Here is a 20,870-nt window from a genome sequence, read left to right as displayed (position 1 = left end):
ACCTCAGAGGAACGGCAAAATATAAACACACTTTAGCACTTTAGCACAAGGAAAAGTTTTTGTGTCTCAGTCTGTGGGGTGAAAGTATGGAACAGCCTGAGTGATGAACTCAAACACTCTTCAAACATTGAGACTTTTAAGAAATTGTACAAATGTAATATTTTGGTTGGGTATAGTGAGGTCGAGGCTTATTATGAATGTGAGTATGAATGACTTATACGACTTACTTATGATGATATATTGAGAATTGTAAGCACAGTGTTTTGGGCAAATTAGGTTATGTGGATCCAGATGAATGTGATACAATGTGGTTCAGAGGAAACTGGATATTAGTTTGAGTAACTATTTAAAACAAAAAAGGGGGGGGTTCAAAAAGTGTATACTTCTTCCATTATCCTTTTGAGATATGTTTTTATATTTATTTTATTAATTAAATTGTATTTTCTTTTTTGTGAAATAATAATATTGTCATTGAGCACAAGATTGTTCACTGGAGAAATCTATGTTTTTTTGGACTGGACTCTCACACTATTATGTTAGATCCACTATGGACTGGACTCTCACACTATTATGTTAGATCTACTATGGACTGGACTCTCACACTATTATGTTAGATCCACTATGGACTGGACTCTCACTATTATGTTAGATCCACTATGGACTGGACTCTCACTCTATTATGTTAGATCCACTATGGACTGGACTCTCACACTATTATGTTAGATCCACTATGGACTGGACTCTCACACTATTATGTTAGATCCACTATGGACTGGACTCTCACTATTATGTTAGATCCACTATGGACTGGACTCTCACACTATTATGTTAGATCCACTATGGACTGGACTCTCACACTATTATGTTAGATCCACTATGGACTGGACTCTCTCACTATTATGTTAGATCCACAATGGACTGGACTCTCACACTATTATGTTAGATCCACTATGGACTGGACTCTCACACTATTATGTTAGATCCACTATGGACTGGACTCTCACTACTATTATGTTAGATCCACTATGGACTGGACTCTCACACTATTATGTTAGATCCACTATGGACTGGACTCTCACTACTATTATGTTAGATCCACTATGGACTGGACTCTCACTATTATGTTAGATCCACTATGGACTGGACTCTCACACTATTATGTTGGATCCACTATGGACTGGACTCTCACACTATTATTTTTTATCCACTATGGACTGCACTATCACACTATTATGTTAGATCCACTATGGACTGGACTCTCACACTATTATGTTAGATCCACTATGGACTGGACTCTCACACTATTATGTTAGATCCACTATGGACTGGACTCTCACACTATTATGTTAGATCCACTATGGACTGGACTCTCACTATTATGTTAGATCCACTATGGACTGGACTCTCACACTATTATGTTAGATCCACTATGGACTGGACTCTCACACTATTATGTTAGATCCACTATGGACTGGACTCTCACTATTATGTTAGATCCACTATGGACTGGACTCTCACACTATTATGTTAGATCCACTATGGACTGGACTCTCACACTATTATGTTAGATCTACTATGGACTGGACTCTCACTATTATGTTAGATCCACTATGGACTGGACTCTCACACTATTATGTTAGATCTACTATGGACTGGACTCTCACTATTATGTTAGATCCACTATGGACTGGACTCTCACACTATTATGTTAGATCCACTATGGACTGGACTCTCACACTATTATGTTAGATCCACTATGGACTGGACTCTCACTATTATGTTAGATCCACTATGGACTGGACTCTCACACTATTATGTTAGATCCACTATGGACTGGACTCTCACACTATTATGTTAGATCCACTATGGACATATCTTACCGGCCTCATGCCCAGGTGGTAGGTGTTTCCCAGACATATGTGACAGCCGAGGGCATCGAGCTGGTCCGCGGTGATCCCCTTCATGGTCCCCTGGGTCCCCACCGGCATGAACACCGGCGTGCTGACGGTGCAGTGCGGCAGTTTCAAGTCGCAAGCCCTGGCTTTGGTCACCGGACACTCCGCCACGACGTGCAGAGTCAAAGGCGACGCGGCGGCCGACAGACTTTTTCTGACAAAACATGCCGCGCTCGACAGCGTCTCCATGTTGGTTTGATCACGTGACGCAGAAGTGGGCGTGACCGGCTCTTCCGACCAATCGAAAACTAGAAAACTTCTTCTTCTTTGGTTTAATGGCAGTTGGCGAGCAACCGTTTAGTGCACATTAGCGCCATCTATTGACATGGAGTGTGGACCGAGGTGGAACCCTACTCTACAGGTAAAAGCCAGTAAATTAGAATATTTTGAAAAACTTGATTTATTTCAGTAATTGCATTCAAAAGGTGTAACTTGTACATTATATTTATTCATTGCACACAGACTGATGCATTCAAATGTTTATTTCATTTAATTTTGATGATTTGAAGTGGCAACAAATGAAAATCCAAAATTCCGTGTGTCACAAAATTAGAATATTACTTAAGGCTAATACAAAAATGGGATTTTTAGAAATGTTGGCCAACTGAAAAGTATGAAAATGAAAAATATGAGCATGTACAATACTCAATACTTGGTTGGAGCTCCTTTTGCCTCAATTACTGCGTTAATGCGGCGTGGCATGGAGTCGATGAGTTTCTGGCACTGCTCAGGTGTTATGAGAGCCCAGGTTGCTCTGATAGTGGCCTTCAACTCTTCTGCGTTTTTGGGTCTGGCATTCTGCATCTTCCTTTTCACAATACCCCACAGATTTTCTATGGGGCTAAGGTCAGGGGAGTTGGCGGGCCAATTTAGAACAGAAATACCATGGTCCGTAAACCAGGCACGGGTAGATTTTGCGCTGTGTGCAGGCGCCAAGTCCTGTTGGAACTTGAAATCTCCATCTCCATAGAGCAGGTCAGCAGCAGGAAGCATGAAGTGCTCTAAAACTTGCTGGTAGACGGCTGCGTTGACCCTGGATCTCAGGAAACAGAGTGGACCGACACCAGCAGATGACATGGCACCCCAAACCATCACTGATGGTGGAAACTTTACACTAGACTTCAGGCAATGTGGATCCTGTGCCTCTCCTGTCTTCCTCCAGACTCTGGGACCTCGATTTCCAAAGGAAATGCAAAATTTGCATGGTTGGGTGATGGTTTGGGGTGCCATGTCATCTGCTGGTGTCGGTCCACTCTGTTTCCAGATCCAGTATCTTATTCACCATTTGATTGGCAGCAGTTAACGGGTTATGTTTAAAAGCTCATACCAGCATTCTTCCCTGCTTGGCACTCAGCATCAAGGGTTGGAATTGGGGGTTAAATCATCAAAGATGATTCCCGGGCGCGGCGCCGCTGCTGCCCACTGCTCCCCTCACCTCCCAGGGGGTGAACAAGGGGTTGGGTCAAATGCAGAGGACAAATTTCACCACACCTAGTGTGTGTGTGACAATCATTGGTACTTTAACTTAACTTTAACTTTACACATACAAACTGTAGCACACAAAAAAGCACATTTAATAAAAAAACGTTATTATGGTCTTACCTTTACTTATAAATGCGCCGCTGTTGTGCTGGATTAATGCACCCCCTGACGAGAGTGTTATATCAACTAAAGCCCTCACTTCAACTTTCCACGTGCAAGATTGAATCTATTTAAAAAAGTGTAACCGAGGGTTTATAAATGTCGCCTATACTGTATGAAACTACAAAATAACAAACACGGAGGCTCCAGTTTACACGAGGACCACTTTATTTACCTTCTTTCAAAAACCTCCGCAATGTGACATCACTTCCGCTCTTAGCGCCTTCAAAATAAGAGCTCGAGGCATATACTGTATAACAGCGCATAACAGGAACTTAACATCACAAAGAGGAAAGCCCATGAAAATAGGTTACAAAAGTTATTTAATAAGAAGCCAAAAAGTGCAAAAACAATAATGTTCGTGTTGGAGGAGTTGTGAATTAGGTACACCTGCAGTCTGAAGGTGTACCTAATGTTGTGGCCCTGCAGTCATTCACAACTCCTCCAACACGAACATTATTGTTTTTGCACTTTTTGGCTTCTTATGAAATAACTTTTTTAAATAGATTCAATCTTGCACGTGGAAAGTTTAAGTGTGGGCTTTAGTTGATATAACACTCCCGTCAGGGGTTGCCGTGCATTCTACGGCGAGGGTGCGTCTTTTGCAGCCGTTTTATGATCGCTCAGCACAAGAAATACTTTACACACATACAGTTGTTGACAAAATACACTGTACATTATATACCTCAGCTAACTAAACTATGGAAATGTATAATATAATTCATATAGCAATACAGTCTCACTGCACAGCAGGCCAGCAGTTAGCCGAGTCCGTCCATGTTGAGGCACTGAGTGACGTGCCTCGACTGGCTGCTGTTCACCGTCTCTTCTCAGTATTTGAACGGCAAATGTGAAAATTCAGCGATTTTGAATAAAAATAATCTAAAACTGGTGAAGTTAAATGGAAAATAACTTTATAGTATAATCACTGGATACATTTAACAATTTAATATATATTTTTTTCATTTTACATTTTTTTTCTTTCCATGATGGCAGGTGAGGCCCTGCCTCACCTGCCTCTAGTGACTGCAGGTCACTGCATTTAACCCTGTCTTTTTTTAAATATGTATACCAGTATAATACTTTGTAACCTATGTTTTCTGAGTGCAATCCAATGCAATTTAGCATGAATTGGTTAACGTGGACCCCGACTTAAACAAGTTGAAAAACTTATTGGGGTGTTACCATCTAGTGGTCAATTGTAGGGAATATGTACTGTACTGTGCAATCTACTAATAAAAGTTTCAATCAATCAATCAATCCTAAAATATCTTCCACTTCTAACCTAATCTTCTCTTTCGCAAACTTATTTCCCTTTCTCTATTGTATTTCCTACAATGTATTAAAACATGTCCTACACTTACTATCTGATGGCAACAATCATGTATTATGTTTCCCTATCAATGAATTATTTAGATATGTATGTCCTTATCTCATTCTAGTAATAATATCTGTTTCCTTCCTATTTCTATTGCCTCCTCTGGACTTTCTAATTAGACTTAGACTTAGACTTAGACACACTTTAATGATCCACAAGGGAAATTGTTCCACACAGTAGCTCAGTTACAAAGGATGGAAAGGATAATGCAGGCATAAAATACACTAAAAATGTACAGTTATTGACAAAATCATTTTTTACCTTGAAAATAATTTTTTTCCTTGAAAATCATTTTTTACCTTGAAAAAAAATGTTTACCTTGAAAATGTGTTTTTTAGCTTAACATTTTTTTTTACCTTGAAAATCATTTTTTACCTTGAAAAAAAAATTTACCTTGAAAATTTTTTTTTACCTTGAAAATCATTATTTACCTTGAAAATCATTTTTTACCTTGAAAAAAAAAATTTACCTTGAAAAATTTTTTTTACCTTGAAAATCATTTTTTACCTTGAAAATCATTTTTAACCTTGAAAAAAAAAAAAATTTACCTTGAAAATTTTTTTTTACCTTAAACATTTTTTTTACCTTGAAAATCATTTTTTACCTTGAAAATCATTTTTAACCTTGAAAAAAAAATTTACCTTGAAAATCATTTTTTACCTTGAAAATCATTTTTTACCTTGAAAATCATTTTTTACCTTGAAAAAAATTTTTACCTTGAAAAATTTTTTTACCTTAAAATTTTTTTTTACCTTCAAAATAATTTTTTACCTTGAAAAAAATATATACCTTGAAAATCATTTTTTACCTTGAAAAAAATATATACCTTGAAAATCATTTTTTACCTTCAAAATCATTTTTTACCTTCAAAATCATTTTTTACCTTAAAAAAAAAATTTTACCTTGAAAAATTTTTTTTACCTTGAAAATTTTTTTTTACCTTGAAAATCATTTTTTACTTTGAAAATCATTTTTTACCTTGAAAAAAAAAATTTTACCTTGAAAAAAAAATTTTACCTTGAAAATTTTTTTTTAACTTGAAAATCATTTTTTTTACCTTGAAAATCATTTTTAACCTTGAAAAAAAAATTTACCTTGAAAATCATTTTTTACCTTGAAAATAATGTTTTACCTTGAAAATCATTTTTAACCTTGAAAAAAAAAATTTACCTTGAAAATCATTTTTTACCTTGAAAAAAATTTTTTACCTTGAAAATGTGTTTTTTAGCTTAACATTTTTTTTTACCTTGAAAATCATTTTTTACCTTGAAAAAAAAATTTACCTTGAAAAATTTTTTTTACCTTGAAAATCATTATTTACCTTGAAAATAATTTTTTACCTTGAAAAAAAAAATTAACCTTGAAAAATTTTTTTTACCTTGAAAATCATTTTTTACCTTGAAAATCATTTTTAACCTTGAAAAAAAAAAATTTACCTTGAAAATTTTTTTTTACCTTAAAATTTTTTTTTACCTTCAAAATAATTTTTTACCTTGAAAAAAATATATACCTTGAAAATCATTTTTTACCTTGAAAATAATATATACCTTGAAAATCATTTTTTACCTTGAAAATCATTTTTTACCTTGAAAATCATTTTTTACCTTAAAAAAAAAATTTTACCTTGAAAAATTTTTTTTACCTTGAAAAATTTTTTTTACCTTGAAAATCATTTTTTACTTTGAAAATCATTTTTTACCTTGAAAAAAAAAATTTTACCTTGAAAAAAAAATTTTACCTTGAAAATTTTTTTTTAACTTGAAAATCATTTTTTTTTACCTTGAAAATCATTTTTAACCTTGAAAAAAAAATTTACCTTGAAAATCATTTTTTACCTTGAAAATAATGTTTTACCTTGAAAATCATTTTTAACCTTGAAAATCATTTTTAACCTTGAAAAAAAAATTTACCATGAAAATCATTTTTTCCTTGAAAATCATTTTTTACCTTGAAAAATTTTTTTTACCTTGAAAATCATTTTTTACCTTGAAAAAAAAATTAACCTTGAAAATTTTTTTTTACTTTGAAATTCATATTTTACCTTGAAAATCATTTCTTACCTTGAAAATCATTTTTTACCTTGAAAAAAATGTTTTACCTTGAAACATTTTTTTTACCTTGAAAATAATTTTTTACCTTGAAATTCATTTTTAACCTTGAAAAAAAAATTTTACTTTGAAAAATATTTTTTACCTTAAAAATTTCTTTTACCTTGAAAATCATTCTTTACCTTGAAAATCACTTTTAACCTTGAAAATCATTTTTAACCTTGAAAAAAAGTTACCTTGAAAATTTTTTTTTACCTTGAAAATCATTTTTTACCTTGAAAATCATTTTTTACCTTGAAAAAAAATGTTACCTTGAAAATTTTTTTTTACCTTGAAAATCATTTTTTACCTTGAAATTTTTTTTTACCTTAAAAATATTTTTTTACCTTGAAAATCATTTTTTACCTTAAAAATATTTTTTTACCTTGAAAAAAATTTTTTACCTTGAAAAATTTTTTTTACCATGAAAATCATTTTTTACCTTGAAAATCATTTTTTACATTGAAAAAAAATGTTACCTTGAAAAAAATGTTTTACCTTAAACATTTTTTTTACCTTGAAAATCATTTTTTACCTTGAAAATCATTTTTTACATTGAAAAGATTTTTTACCTTGAAAATTTTTTTTTACCTTAACATTTTTTTTTACCTTGAAAATCATTTACCTTGAAAAAAAATTTTTATCTTGAAAAATTTTTTTTACCTTGAAAATCATTTACCTTGAAAAAAAAAATTTAACCTTGAAAATCATTTTTAACCTTGAAAAAAAAATGTTACCTTGAAAAAATTTTTTTACCTTGAAAATCATTTTTTACCTTGAAAATCATTTTTACCTTGAAAAAAAAAAGTTACCTTGAACATTTTTTTTTACCTTGAAAATCATTTTTTACCTTGAAAAAAAAATGTTACCTTGAACATTTTTTTTTACCTTGAAAATCATTTTTTACCTTGAAAATCATTTTTTACCTTGAAAATCATTTTTTACCTTGAAAAAAACATTTTACCTTGAAATTTTTTTTTTACCTTAAAAATATTTTTTTACCTTGAAAATCATTTTTTACCTTGAAAATCATTTTTTACCTTGAAAAAAAAATGTTACCTTGAAAATTTTTTTTTACCATGAAAATGTTTTTTTTACCTTGAAAATTTTTTTTTACCTTCAAAATTTTTTTTACCTTGAAAATAATTTTTTACCTTGAAAATCATTTTTAACCTTGAAATCATTTTTAACCTTGAAAAAAAAATGTTACCTTGAAAAATTTTTTTTACCTTGAAAATCATTTTTTACCTTGAAAATCATTTTTTACGTTGGAAAAAAAAATTTTACCTTGAAAATTTTTTTTTACCTTGAAAATCATTTTTTACCTTGAAAATCATTTTTTACCTTGAAAAAAAAATTTACCTTGAAAAACATTTTTTACCATGAAAATCATTTTTTACCTTGAAAATCATTTTTTACATTGAAAAAAAATGTTACCTTGAAATTTTTTTTTACCTTAAACATTTTTTTTACCTTGAAAATCATTTTTTACCTTGAAAATCATTTTTTACCTTGAAAAGATTTTTTACCTTGAAAAAAAAATGTTACCTTGAAAATCATTTTTTACCTTGAAAAAAAAATTTTACCTTGAAATTTTTTTTTTACCTTGAAAATCATTTTTTACCTTGAAAAATTTTTTTTACCTTGAACATTTTTTTTTACCTTGAAAATCATTTTTACCTTGAAAATCATTTTTTCCCTTGAAAATCATTTTTTTATCTTGAAAAACAAATATACCTTGAAAATAATTTTTTACCCTGAAAATCATTTTTTACCTTGAAAATCATTTTTTACCTTGAAAATCATTTTTAACCTTGAAAAAAATGTTTACCTTGAAAATCATTTTTTACCTTGAAAATCATTTTTAACCTTGACAAAAAAAATGTACCTTGAAAATAATTTTTTCCTTGACAAAAAAATGTTACCTTGAAAATAATTTTTTCCTTGAAAATAATTTTTTCCTTAAAAATCATTTTTTTCCTTGAAAATCATTTTTAACCTTGACAAAAAAAATGTACCTTGAAAATCATTTTTTCCTTGACAAAAAATGTTTACCTTGAAAATCATTTTTTCCTTGAAAATCATTTTTTCCTTGAAAATCATTTTTTACCTCGAAAATCATTTTTTACCTTGAAAATCATTTTTTACCTTAAAAAAAATACCCTGAAAATCATTTTTTACCTTGAAAATCATTTTTAACTTTGAAAAAAAATGTTACCTGAAAATCATTTTTTACCTTGAAAATCATTTTTTACCTTGAAAATCATTTTTACCTTGAAACATTTTTTTTACCTTAAAACATTTTTTTACCTTGAAAATCATTTTTTACCTTGAAAAAAATATATACCTTGAACGTTTATTTTTACCTTGAAAATCATTTTTTACCCTGAAAATAATTTTTTACCTTGAAAATAATTTTTTACCTTGAAAATCATTTTTTACCTTGAAAAAAAAATTTTAACTTGAAAAAAAATGTTTACCTTGAAAAAAAGTATACCTTGAAAATTTATTTTTACCTTGAAAATCATTTTTTACCTAGAAAATCATTTTTTTACCTTGAAAATCATTTTTTACCTAGAAAATTATTTTTTACATTGAAAAAAAAAAGTTACCTTGAAAAATATTTTTTTACCTTAAACATTTTTTTTACCTTGAAAATTTTTTTTTACCTTGAAAATCATTTTTAACCTTGAAAAAAATTTTTTACCTAGAAAATCTTTTTTACCTTGAAAATCATTTTTAACCTTGAAAAAAAAAATTTTACCTTGAAAATTTTTTTTACCTAGAAAATAATAGTAGCAATTTAAAATATAACATATATGTAATATTTACAGTATATGATATATACTGATATATTATATTATATTATGTTTATATCATATATACAATATATAACAATTACCATGTACAATATTACAGTATATGTAACAGCTGCAGTATAAAATAGAGAGTAGATCCAGCAGAAAATAAACATTATAAAGAAAGAGAGGTAGCTAACATGTCAGGTGTCAGGTAATAGACAGATAGTGTCCTGGGCATGACGTTAAAGTGCATCCGGCAGTGGAGGCTCCTCTAAGGCCAGTATTTAGCAGTTGAAGCAAAACAGTTTTTGAATTTTTTGGGTTTTATGACATTTTAGCAAACACATTTTTAAAAAAATATGCATTTTCTGCCTTTTTTGGGTTTTGTCGGCAGTCCTGATAACGTTTTGATACATCTCCTACAACTACAGGACCAGTATTGTGTTGTTGAAGCAAAAAACGTTTTTTAAATTTTTGTGTAAGGGTCCCCCCTTACGATTAGACCTATTCATATATTTATCAAACCATATTCCCAAATATTTAAACATTTGTACCTTTTTCTATATTTCTTCCATAGAGTTTAATTTGGAGCTCGTTTTGAACTTTCCCTCTTTGTAAAATTCACAACTTTTAGTCTTTCCAACAGAGAATCTTAAACCCCCAGCTGTACCAAAAATGATTCCCGGGCGCGGCCACCACTGCTGCTCACGGCTCCCCTCACCCCCCCATGGGTCAAATGCAGAGGATAATCTCACCACACCGAGTGTGTGTGACAATCATTGCTACTTTAAACTTTTTTTTTCCACCCTTCTTGAACATTACTTACCACCTTTTTGAATCTTCTTTTCGATATGATTTGTATTTCTACCTCATTAGCAAACACTAACCCTTCCACTTCATTAACCACTTCATTAATCATTATGGAAAATACTACTGGACTTATTATGCGGCCATGTTGGTTTGATCACGTGACGCAGAAGAGGGTTTGACCGGTTCTTCCGACCAATCGAGAACGAGTAGACTTTCCGTTATTAAGGCCAATCAGAGGGCGCTTTAGTAAGAGTGACAGCGCGATCAGCCAATAGATGCCCGAGTTTTACAGCTCAGAGGCGGAGCCTGACTTACCGGTTTCTATCGGATGTCGCGTCCCCGCTGACCGGATAGTGTTTGTGGAGAAGAAGTTTTGTTTGCGACTTTTTCCCCCCCCGTCCGCCTCGGCTCCACTTCTTCCAAAAACGCGACATGTTTTCGGTGTGAATTCACACCGCGTCGGTGTTTACCGTAACTCTCCGCCCTTTGATAGTCGCGTCACCACTCCCGTCGACACTCATCTACGCGGGCTAGCTAACGTTAGCCTCCGCTTGACTCTTTTTCTAGCCGCTTGTGTGGAGCCTCAGCCGGGCCGGAGAAGCCATGGGGAACCGGGGCATGGAAGACCTGATTCCCCTCATCAACAAGCTCCAGGACGCCTTCAGCTCCATCGGGCAGAGCTGCAACTTGGACCTTCCTCAGATCGCCGTGGTCGGCGGGCAGAGTGCCGGGAAGAGCTCCGTGTTGGAGAATTTCGTGGGCAGGTAAGCTAACAATGTTACACATTTGACTGTAAATATCTACAACTAAACAACACTTTTTTTCTTCTTAAATTCATATCTTCTTCTTATTTTGTGTCTTTGAAGCATGTGGTTATAAGTTAAAGTTCCAATGATTTTATCCTCTGCATTTGACCCATCACCCTTGTTCACCCCCTGGGAGGTGAGCAGTGAGCAGCAGCGGTGGCCACGCTCAGGAATCATATTGGCGATTTAACCCCCCAATTCCAACCCTTGATGCTGAGTGCCAAGCAGGGAGGTAGTGGCTCCCATTTTTATAGTCTTTGGTATGACTCGGCCGGGGTTCGAACTCACGACGTACAGACCTCAGGGCGGACACTCTAACCCAGGCCTGGGGGCCACATGCGGCCCGTTAAGCTTTTCAGTCTGGCCCGCCGGACATCCCCAAATAATTTTTTTAGATTTTTAAGATGGAAAGTGTAGCTGACATTATGATGTGCACCAGGCCCGGCCCTAACCAATCTGGCGCCCTAGGCAAGATTTTAGATGGCGCCCCCCCACATCGGCAGTGAACTGTATATACTCACAAGAAACCAAATAGCTTTGTCTTTGACCTTTTTTTTACTTAAAGAAAGCAAATTAACAATCAGAATAGTTAACAAGATAAAAAAAAATATGAATAAATAAATGAATGCAAAAAATAAAAAATTAATATATGAAATACAATATTTTTTACATACATATTGCTTAATTAACATTAATGATGTGCACTTTAACAACTAGGCTTACAACTATACCTAATGGGTGGAAAAGTGACTATTACCTGCAGGGCAAACATTAGCTAACCAGAAGGCAATAACAATGTAAACAAAAAATACCTGCTTAAAAGATCTAATACAAATGTCCCTGAGGAATGTAAGGTGGGAGTACTGTAATTACCTAACGTTACATTATTATTTTCCATAACAATTTAGCCCCCTCCACAATATTAACCCGACGTTAAAACAGAACTAGCTATTTATTGATTAGCAATTGCCGAATCATGTAACATTAGCTTAATGCTAAAAAGCCAGGTTACTATCATTCTGTAACAGACAAATAATTTCATGTAGGCTAACGTTACCTACCTGCTACCTCTGTCTTTTTCTCGTTTCTCCTCCTCTTCTTTTCTCTTTTTTCTTCCCTGGGCACCTGACAGTTTTGGCCGTTTTGACATCTTGTGTTGATTTTTTGATGTGGTGACGTCCAAAAAGAGTCTTGATACGGGAAGGGGGGGGGCGCACTGGGCGAAGGTCCGCCATATAATATTTCTATTATATAGGCTTTACTTTGCATTTTAATTAACGTGGGATTATTTTTTGTATTTAGAAATAATAGTAGCAACTTTTTTTTTTTCTCCAACATTTGTGGCACTGGCGTGGCGCCCCCTGATGGACGGCGCCCTTAGCATTTGCCTATACGGCCTATGCCACGGGCCGGCCCTGATGTGCACTCATGTTTTCAAATGACTGTAAGTCTTCAATTATACCAGGGGTCGGCAACCCGCGGCTCCGGAGCCGCATGCGGCTCTTTGATCACTCTGATGCGGCTCAGCAGCTTACTTGCTGAACCCCCCAATTGTCCCGTGAGACTTCCGGATTTCAGTGCCTCTCGCTGAAAACTCCCGGGATTAATATTCACCGATTTTCACCCTTTAAACTATATTAAGGGCTTGTATAATGTATCCCGGAAGAGATAGGGCTGCATGGGATTCTGGGTATTTGTCCTGTTGTGTTTATGTTGTGTTACGGTGCAGATGTTCTCCCGAAATGTGTTTGTCATTCTTGTTTGGTGTGGGTTCACAGTGTGGCGCATTATTAGTAAGAGTGTTAAAGTTTTTTTTTATACCGCCACCGTCAGTGTAACCTGTGTGGTTGCTGCCGCACCAGCTGACAAAATCCATATAAAGGTGTGGGCAGCGTGTCTGAGACCCCTGGTTTATACATAGCACAAAGCAAAAAAATTTTTTTTTTATATTCAGTGTTATTTCATTTACAATTTCAAAAATGTTTGCGGCTCCCATTGTTTTCTATAATTTGTGAAACTGGTCAAAATGGCTCTTTGACTGGTAAAGGTTGCCGACCCCTGAACTATACTAAGTATTTCAATGCTTGGAATCTGGGCTTATGGATGATATACCAGTTACTATGGTCATCTAATTAGTTACTATGGTCATCTAATTAGTTACTATGGTCATCTACGTCACAGCAGCTCAGACAAGGCACCAAACAGTGTGGGCGGGGAGCGTTTCCACAGATGAGGAAGGAGCTTTTCACAACAAAGTTCTAAAGCTTAGTGATGGATCAGTTTATAGGTGGGTTTATTTTGTACACTTCGCGTTCATATTTCACTGTTTGTTGCATTTTTGTCGCGTTTCACTTGATTGTAAATGATGTCGATCGAAAGGGGGGGTGACTTTCATATTTTGTCATTATTCAGTGTTTTATCGTTCATAGAAAAAAATAAAATTCCATAGTTTTTTAAGGCGGTCTGTCATAACGTTTTTAGCATTCAATTAGACATTATTGTGAGGTTTTGTGTTAGTGTTCCTAAAAATAGATATACCGGCCCCCAGACACATTTTCTTCCTCGAAATGTGGGCCCCGAGTCAAAATAATTGCCCCGGCCTGCTCTAACCACTAAACCACTGAACAGGTATATGACAGCTTCCCATTTTTTTTGCATTGACTTTGAACTCTGCGAACATGTGGTTATAAGTTAAAGTTCCAATGATTTCATCCTCTGCATTTGACCCATCACCCTCACCCACTGGGAGGTGAGAGTGAGCAGTGAGCAGCAGCGGTGGCCCCGCCCGAGAATCATTTTGGTGATTTAACCCCCAATTCCACCCCTTGATGCTGAGTGCCAAGCAGGGAGGCAACGTGTCCCATTTTTATAGTCTTTGGTATGAACTCACGACCTACCGACCTCAGTGCAGACACTCTAACCACTAGGCCACTGAGCAGGCATATGACAGCTTCCCATTTATTTTGCATTGTCGTAAATGATAAATGGGTTATACTTGCATAGCGCTTTTCTACCTTCAAGGTACTCAAAGCGCTTTGACACTATTTCCACATTCACCCATTCACACACTGATGGCGGGAGCTGCCATGCAAGGCCCTAACCACCACCCATCAGGAGCAAGGGTGAAGTGTCTTGCTCAAAGACACACGGATGGTGACGAGGTTGGTAGAAGTTGGGGATTGAACCAGAAACCCTCAGGTTGCTAGCACGGCCACTCTCCCAACCGCGCCACACCGTCCCTCGTTGAACTCTGCGAGATCTTTTAAGCTGCACTGGTTGGGTAGCAGAGGACAGACAAGGCAGTGCTGCATCGTATGGTCCTCTCCTCCGCATTCGCAGGTGGTTGGGCCGGTTTTGTAGCCCCATCTAGCCATAGCAGCTTTTGATCGCCCCGTTCCTGTTCTCAGGCGGTTTAGTGTCTTAAACTGGACCTATGGTGTTTCCGACCCGGGGGGATTCCCATGTCAATAGGACTGGAGGGGGTCTTTCTCTAGTCTTTGTGTCCATAGCTGGAGTCTGGTTTCTTCCCGAGATGTTGTTAGGGGCTGGACGTTGCTGAGGAAGCTTCTCCTTGACTTCAGACGTTGGGCTGAGGGTTCACGTCCATGTAGGAGGTGGCGTTCGTCGCTGGTAGCTTTTGTGAACTCTACTCGTTTGGAAACTTCCCGTCTCACGTCTGCAGGGGCAATGCCAGCGAGGAGATGTAGGTTGTTAAGGTTGGTAGGCTTCAAGCAACCAGTGATCAAGCGGCAGGTGTTGTTCAGCGCTGGGTCCAGTTTCTTGGCATGGGTTGACCTCTCCCAGACAGGACATGCATACTCCGCCGAGGAATAGCACAGGGCCAGAGCAGTACATCTTAGTGTGTGTGCTGTGGCTCCCCATTTGGAATTTGTCAGTTTCCGTAAGATGTTGTTTCGGGAGCTGACTTTCAGTTTGGTGTCTTTGATGTGTTCCTTGAAGGAGAGGGTTACGCCAAGGTAGACAGGGTTGGTACAGTTCTCAAGTGGCGTTCCAGACCATTTGATGTTAAGAGGTCGGTTCTCATCCCGGTTCCTGAGATGGAACGAACAGACTTGGATTTGCGTGTAGATGGTTTTGCTCGTAGTAGAGGAGTAGCTCATCTAGGGCTGAGGTGAGGTTTGCTTCTACCGCTTCAAACATACTCTCTTGAGATGTTACACCGAGGTCGTCAGCGTAGATGAATCGTTCAGTGTTCTGGTCCATTGGCTGGTCGTTGGTATCGATGTTATACAGTAGTGAAGCCAGCTCACTACCTTGAGGTAGGCCGTTCTTCTGTCGTCGCCAGCGACTTTGCTTGTTGTTTAAAGTAACAGAAGCGCCTGTCTTTCAAGAGGGTTCCAATGAGGCCTGTGAGCGCCAGATCTTTTGTCATCTCCAGGATCTTTTTTAGGATGAGGCGGTGGTTCACAGTGTCGTGCGCGGCAGACAGATCGACGAAGACGGCACCTGTTACCAGTCCATTCTGAAACCCATCCTCGATATGTTGGGTGAGATTCAGAAGTTGGCTGAATATTCAAATGTGCAGCTCTAATCATTGTTGATTTAGGTTGCACATTAGAGTAACAGGATTGGCAACACTAAATTGGCCCTAGTGTGTGAATGTTGTCTGTCTTTCTGTGTTGGCCCTGCGATGAGGTGGCGACTTGTCCAGGGTGTACCCCACCTTCCGCCCGATTGTAGCTGAGATAAGCTCCAGCGCCCCCCGCAACCCCGAAGGGATTAAGCGGTAGAAAATGGATGGATGGATGGATTAGAGTAACAGGAAAAGGAAGGGAGTTATTCGCGTTCATTAAAATGTTATTATTAGGGCCCGCATGGCCCATTGCATAAGGACTCCCAAAGGGAGTCCTTATGCAATGGGACATAAGGACCTATTGAATTTGTAAGGTTTTATTATTATTATACCGGCCGCCTCTTTGAGCACTAATTTGACCCACTTAACATGCTTCACAACTCACCATATTTGACCCACACATCAGGACCTGCGAAAATTGTCTTTTAATGAAAAAACCGAACCCCAAAACTCAAAATTGCGCTCTAGCGCCCCCTAGGAAAAACAAAAACTAGACTGCCTGTAACTCCCACTAGGAAGGTCGGAAAGACATGAAACAAAATTCTCTATGTAGGTCTGACTTTGACCTAGATTTCATAATTGTACATCCTTGGGCAGAAATCAACAGAAAGTTGGCAATTCCCCCTTCAAGACAAAAAAGTACTAAAAACAGTCACTTTTGCCTCTTTGAGCTGTAATTTGACCCCCTTAACATGAAAACTCACCGAACTGAACACACACATCAGGACTGGCAAAAATTGCGATTTAATAAAAAAACCTAACCCCAAATCTCAAAAATTGCGCTCTAGCGCAATTTTTGAATAAAACGCTGAAAAAACTGCTCCTCGGAAGAAAAAAATGACAAAACTGCCTGTAACTCCCACTGGGAAGGTCGGAGAGACATGAAACAAAAACCTCTATGTAGGTCTCACTTAGACCTACATTTCATAGATTGACAACCCCCCGCAAAAATCAACAGGAAGTTTGCTATTCCCCCTTCAAAACAAATGTTTTGTAAAAACCAGTCACCTTCCTTCAAAAACTATCTCCTCTGAGCACGTTTGTCGTTTCGGCTTCAAACTAACACAGGAGAGAGATTGAACCCTTGTGTATAAAAGTACAGAACAGCGTTTTTCTAACTGCTCCGGTTTTGATTTTATGACCCTTCAAAGAACCGCTGCGCTGATGCTGCTGCGCTGCTGTTTTTTTAAGATGGCTGCTTAAAAGCAGGAAGCACCAGCGTGCCTACACAATGCAGACAAGGTAGGTACACTAGACAAAAGTATTGGGACACTTATGACTACCACCGGACAAAAGTATTGGGACACTTATGACTGCCACCGGACAAAAGTATTGGGACACTTAGGACTACCACTGGAAAAAAGTATTGGGACACCTACACTGGACAAATGTATTGGGACACTTAGGACTACAACTTGACAAAAGTATTGGGACACGTACTACTAAAACTGGACAAAAGTATTGGGACACTTAGGACTAGCACCTGCCAAATACGCGGGCCCGACCAACGCTGCTTGCAGCTTTAATTATTATTAGTTTTTATTTCTTCGGTCAGTGGTCAACAAAATAAAGAAACAGTTTTACATAAACAAACAGTTGTACAGTTTCCAAGAGATTGGTCTTAAAGTGTTTTTTAAATGTGTGAATGGAACTGGAACACTTTAAGGAATGATCATAATGATATTATGATATGATAAATGGGTCCAAAAAGTATTTGACCCCATTTGCTTTTAACAAAATAAATCAAGTATTGTGAGTGTATCTTACCTCTCTGTATTTGTATCTGAAGCAGCAATAGCTATCCTCCATGAAAACATACTTTGTATGATCACATTTATTTTGTCTTAAAGTCCAGTTTAGAGAAGTATTTCATCTTGGATGCAGTATATAATCCTCCATATTGGCAGACACATTCATCCATCCATCTTCTTCCGCTTATCCGAGGTCGGTTCGCGGGGGCAGCAGCCTAAGCAGGGAAGCCCAGACTTCCCTCTCCCCAGCCACTTCGTCCAGCTCCTCCCGGGGGATCCCGAGGCGTTCCCAGGCCAGCCGGGAGACATAGTCTTCCCAACTAGTCCTGGGTCATCCCAGTGGCCTCCTACCGGTCGGACGTGCCCTAAATACCTCCCTAGGGAGGCGTTCTGGTGGCCAGATGCCAGTACCACCTCATCTGGCTCCTCTCCATGTGGAGGAGCAGTAGCTTTACTTTGAGCTCCTAATGGATGACATAGCTTCTCACCCATCAATCAAACTAAGGATCTAGATATCTGGCCATGACACTCCTCACTCTTTTGCCTTCACCGTCATTGTCCATTCCCTTATGGTGACTTTATACACTCTAAACCTAGACGTTGAGTCCGCGACATACATGGCGAACAATAACTGATACAGTCTGCTTTGCCAGTCCAAATGCAGTCGCCCTTTTCCTCGATGGCCAGGTAATACAAAGCACACGCTACCTTTTTTATCACATCCACCGGAGCCCGCATTCTCGTTGTCTCCCCTTCGACAAATGGACAAAGTCTTTCGCTAAGTAGAATCACAGCTGACTTGGACATTGGAAAGTTCTCTTGCCGTCTGAGAAGTGTTGTATCTCAAATAGCTGCAATCGGACATTGGAAAGTTCTCTTGCCGTCCAAGCTGGGCCGGCCCGTGGCATAGGCCGTATAGGCAAATGCTAAGGGCGCCGTCCATCAGGGGGCGCCACACCAGTGCCACAAATGTTGGAGAAAAAAAAGAAAAAAAAAAAAAAAAAGTTGGTACTATTATTTCTAAATACAAAAAAATAATCCCACGTTAATTAAAATGTAAAGTAAAGCCTATTTAATAGAAATATTATTTGTTACAACATATGACCTTCCTGCATGAGAAGAAACTGGCAGAAATTTACCCCAACATGTGGGTTGCTCTGAAAATCTCTATTAAAAAGCACAATTAGAGAACTCTGTAGGATCCCCTTTTTTTGTAATATAGTTGTTAAAGTCATACTGGTTTGATATCTTGTTTTGTGCAGTGCCTTATTTATATTGTATTTTTAATTTATTTTATGCAACTTGTTGACACGTTTTATTTTCTGTTTATGTATGTAAAAAATATTGTATTTCATATATTCATTTTTTGTATTCATTTATTTATTCATATTTTTTTTATCTTGTTAACTATTCTGATTGTTAATTTGCTTTCTTTAAGTAAAAAAAAAAAGGTCAAAGACAAAGCTATTCGGTTTCTTGTGAGTATATACACTTCACTGCCGATGTGGGGGGGCGCCATCTAAAATCTTGCCTAGGGCGCCAGATTGGTTAGGGCCTGCGTCCAAGAAGTGTTGTATCCCAAATAGCTGCAATGGCTTTCTCTTAAGGTAATCATGTGTGATTTCCACAAGCGTCTGTACATGTAGAAGAAGGAGAAACACGGGCATGTCTGGATGACTCGCCTCCATATTTCCAGTGTTTACCTCCCGAGTTACGAAACCGCTTTATTATGAAGCTGGCTGTGGCGCGGTATTTTCTGACGTCCTTTCCTGTGTGGGCGCGGTCTTTCTGGCGTCACTTCCTCTCCGAACTCAGTTTGTAAACGATCAATGAGTCCATACAAAGCTAAGAGCCGGAAATTCAAAAATTACACGGCTGACTTACCCGTGTAAAAATGTGTCCGGGGAGGGGCACCTTAAACGCTGGTTTAGTGTGGCTGAAATAGGGATGTCCCGATCCAGGTTTTTGCACTTCCGATCCGATACCGATATTGTTTTTGCATTTCCGATCCGATACCGATACTGACCGATACCGATACTGACCGATACTGGCCTATCCGAGCATGTATTAAAGTTTAAAGTTATTTAGCCTACTTAGTTGTCAGAATCATGTTGAAAAGGGTTTTCGTAGTCTTGATAACAACTAGCCAGCTGAATTAGGGGAGTTTGAATAATACACAATGGTTGGTAACAAGAAACTGACCTGTTTATTCAAGGATAAACACAAAATAGACACAATTATACATGACAAACAGAAATGGCATCATTGAACTAGGGCTGGGCGATATGGCCTTTTTTTAATATTGCGATATTTTAAGGCCATATTGCGATACACAATATATATCTCCATATTTTGCCTTAGCCTTGAATGAACACTTGATGCATATAATCACAGCAGTATGATGATTCTATGTCTTTTGATTGATTGATTGAGACTTTTATTAGTAGGTTGCACAGTGAAGTACATATTCCGTACAATTGACCACTAAATGGTAACACCCCAATAAGTTTTTCAACTTGTTTAAGTCGGGGTCCACTTAAATTGATTCATGATACAGATATATACTATCAGATATATACTATCATCATAATACAGTCATCACACAAGATAATCACATTGAATTATTTACATTATTTATAATCCAGGGTGTGGAGGGGGGCGCCGGATGTAAGTGTCAAAAAGACAGCCAAAAGAGTTTGATATGAGAATAAATCTAAAGTTAAAATATAGGGTAGAAATGCACCCATTTGCAGGAAATGTAGTCTTGATTTTTAAAATGTTCTTTCAAGGCTTGCATGTCTACATTAAAACATTCTTCTTCATACTGCATTAATATATGCTACTTTTAAACTTTCATGCAGAGATTTTTTTTAAATGTCTCAAAAAAAATTCAGTGTTGACAGCTAGATTTTTGTGGACATGTTCCATAAATATTGATGTTAAAGATTTATTTTTTTGTCAATAAATGTTTGGAATTAAGTTGATGAATCCAGATGGATCTCTATTACAATCCCCAAAGAGGGCACTTTAAGTTGATGATTACTTTT

General features: G+C 36.8%; 2 protein-coding genes across 6 annotated transcripts in view; one reads left to right on the top strand and one right to left on the bottom strand.

The window, feature by feature from the left end:
• Positions 1 to 10,817, bottom strand: part of qtrt1 (queuine tRNA-ribosyltransferase 1) — a 42,142-nt gene extending 31,325 nt beyond the window's left edge. Inside the window, exon 1 of one of the 2 annotated variants that reach the window (XM_061982279.2) lies at positions 10,689 to 10,817. In XM_061982279.2, the coding sequence (XP_061838263.1) occupies positions 10,689 to 10,781 (93 nt within the window). In that variant the 5' untranslated portion in view covers positions 10,782 to 10,817. Of the gene's footprint in view, positions 1 to 1,880; positions 2,184 to 10,688 lie in introns of those variants that run through there. The other variant, XM_061982277.2, reaches the window with a different exon arrangement.
• Positions 10,818 to 10,992: 175 nt separating this feature from the next.
• Positions 10,993 to 20,870, top strand: part of dnm2a (dynamin 2a) — a 116,789-nt gene continuing 106,911 nt past the window's right edge. For all 4 annotated transcript variants that reach the window (XM_061982096.1, XM_061982095.1, XM_061982094.1 and 1 more), the window contains exon 1: positions 10,993 to 11,436. In XM_061982096.1, coding sequence (XP_061838080.1) covers positions 11,276 to 11,436 — 161 coding nt within the window. In that variant the 5' untranslated portion in view covers positions 10,993 to 11,275. The remainder of the gene's footprint in view (positions 11,437 to 20,870) is intronic.

This window comes from Nerophis lumbriciformis, linkage group LG24 (genome assembly GCF_033978685.3).
Source record: "Nerophis lumbriciformis linkage group LG24, RoL_Nlum_v2.1, whole genome shotgun sequence".
NCBI lineage: Eukaryota > Metazoa > Chordata > Actinopteri > Syngnathiformes > Syngnathidae > Nerophis > Nerophis lumbriciformis.
The sequence above is the reverse complement of the archived record's forward strand: the minus strand, read 5'-3'. Positions and strand labels throughout refer to the sequence as shown.